At 33.1% G+C, this 2,500-nt stretch overlaps 1 protein-coding gene across 1 annotated transcript in view; it reads left to right on the top strand.

Annotated features, from left to right (window-relative positions):
- Positions 1-2,500, top strand: part of LOC107697794 (tumor necrosis factor receptor superfamily member EDAR-like) — a 26,758-nt gene that overhangs the window by 20,261 nt on the left and 3,997 nt on the right. Inside the window, exon 7 of the mRNA XM_016498656.1 lies at positions 14-22. Coding sequence (XP_016354142.1) covers positions 14-22 — 9 coding nt within the window. The remainder of the gene's footprint in view (positions 1-13; positions 23-2,500) is intronic.

Here is a 2,500-nt window from a genome sequence, read left to right as displayed (position 1 = left end):
TCTGCCACCGCAGGACATGTTTGTGCGGCAGCTCTTCTCTTCTCATCTGACTGGAAACATTATGTGGCTCACGGACAGGATGAGGTAGTCGAACACGGATCCAGCCTGCAGCTACGCTCTCCACAGGAGATGTTCATTTCAGACAAACGTAATCAAGCGTGTGATAATTACGCAGCGGCGCAGCCAAAACCGCCAGGTGAAAATAGCTCCACTTCAAACATAAGATGACACTTTTTCGCCTCAAACCCTTTTTTCTTCCTTTTGCTCCAAGGAGCAGCTGAAGCTTGAACAAAGAAATAAAACTGCTTTCCTCACACTAGTTAGATGAGAACTTCCCCTGCTTTACACTCATTAGTTCTGACTGTTGTGAATAACACACTGTCTCTCGTATCTCTCTAAGGCAAGACACTGCAGGTGAATATGGTAAAAACAAACAACTAATAGATATCATCATACTTCCCCAGGTGTTTAATTACTTTAAGAATTTAAGAGTTTTCTGAAAAGCTATATTTAAATAAGCAAATGAGGCATTATCTAATTAAATATGAACTACATTTCCAGCACATACTGTAAATATGATCATTGGATAAGGCCAGGTTCAAAATTCTTGATTTTGTTGACATATTAGAGTTAAAGGTTTTTCCAGAGGGGATTTTGTATTTCTCTTTTTATCACTCCATAAACCAAAAAAAAAATACTGAAATACATTTAATCTTGTTTTAAGGAATAAAAAAGTTGTGTAAATCAGTGAACAATCCCCTCAGTAAAACCCTTCAGAATAAAGATAGGAATAAAACAGTAAAGTTTGGTGTTTAGTAAGTGCTGCTGAAGTGGAGAAACAAACTTTTTGAAGATGTGTATTGGAATTGAAATGTACAGACGCAAATAGATAAAGTGAAATAATAATACCAGGCAAACAATATATAAACAAACCCCTCAGTAAAAACCTTTAGAATATAGGGAGGAATAAAACTCTAAAATTTGGTGTATGTAAGTGCTGCTGAAGTGGAGAAAAAACTCAATTTGAGGGAAAAATAGGCCTTATGTGTATCGGAACTGAGATCTATAGGCGCAAATAGATAACGTGCAAAAAATAAAATAATGCAAATTATGTATGATCAAACCCCTCAGTAAAACCCTTCAGAATATAAACATGAATAAAACTGTAAAATTTGGTTTATGTAACCATTGCTGAAGTTGAGATAAATCTCATTATGAGAAAACAACCTTTAAAGATTGTATTGCAAATTGAATTTACAGATGCAAATAGATAGAGTGCAATAATAATACCAGGCAAACAATATATGAACAAACCCTTCAGTAAAAACCTTCACAATATTGAGAGGAATAAATCTATAGAATTTGGTATATGTCAGTGCTGCTGAGGTGGAGAAACAAACTCATTTTGAGAAAAAAGGCCTTATGTGTATTGAAATTGAAAAAATATAGACGCAAAAATATAAAGTGCAATAATAAAACCTGGCAAGTGATATGAACAAACCCATCAGTAAAAACCTGTAGAATATATAGAGGAATAAAACTTTATAATTTGGTGTATATAATTACTGCTGAGGTGGAGAAACAAACTCTTTAAAGATATGTACTGTAAATTAAATCTACAGAAACAAAACGATAAAGTGCAAAAATAAAACCAGGTGAATGATATATGAACAAACCCCTCAGTAAAACCCTTCATAATACAGGTAGGAATAAAACTGTAAAATTTCGTGTTTGGAAGTGCTGCTGAAATGGAGAAAAAACTTTTTAAGATATGTTTCGGAACTGAAATCTACAGATGCAAATAGATAAAGTGTACAAATAAAACCAGGCAAATTATATATGAACAAACCCCTCAGTAAAACACTTCAGAATATAGATAGGAATAAAACTGTAAAGTTTGGTGTTTGTAAGTGCTGCTGAAGTGGAGAAAAATCTCTTTAAAGATATAGATTAGAAATCTACAGATGCAAATAGATAAAGTGCAATAAAATAAAAACTTAAATGTGTATTTTGGATTTTTTTTTCTTTCCACTAGTCTGAAACAACATGTAATGAAAAGCGAAAAAGCCCAAACAACTGATTGCAATGTGATCAAAGCTGAATTTTCAGCATCATTATTCCAGTATTCAGCGTCACATGATCTTCAGAAATCATTCTAATATGCTGATTTGCTGCTCAAGAAACATTTCTGATTATTATCCATGATGAAAACAGTTGTGCTGCACAATATTTTTGTGAAAACCGTGGTACATTTTGTTTTTCAGGATTCACAGATGAATAGAAAGTTCAAAAGAACAGCATTTATTTGCAATAGAAATCTTTTGTAACATTAGAAATGTCTTTACTGTCACTTTTGATTCATTTAACGCATCCTTGATGAATAAGTGTTTCTTTTTTTTCAATCTTACCTACCCCAAACTAGTGTATTGTATGCAGCACAACTGTTTTCAACATTGATAATAATCAGAAATGTTTCTTGAGCAGCAAATCAGCATATTAG

Source organism: Sinocyclocheilus anshuiensis, unplaced genomic scaffold (genome assembly GCF_001515605.1).
Source record: "Sinocyclocheilus anshuiensis isolate Anshui unplaced genomic scaffold, SAMN03320099.WGS_v1.1 scaffold1123, whole genome shotgun sequence".
Lineage (NCBI taxonomy): Eukaryota > Metazoa > Chordata > Actinopteri > Cypriniformes > Cyprinidae > Sinocyclocheilus > Sinocyclocheilus anshuiensis.
Note: the sequence above shows the minus strand (reverse complement) of the source record. Positions and strands in the feature narration are given on the sequence as shown.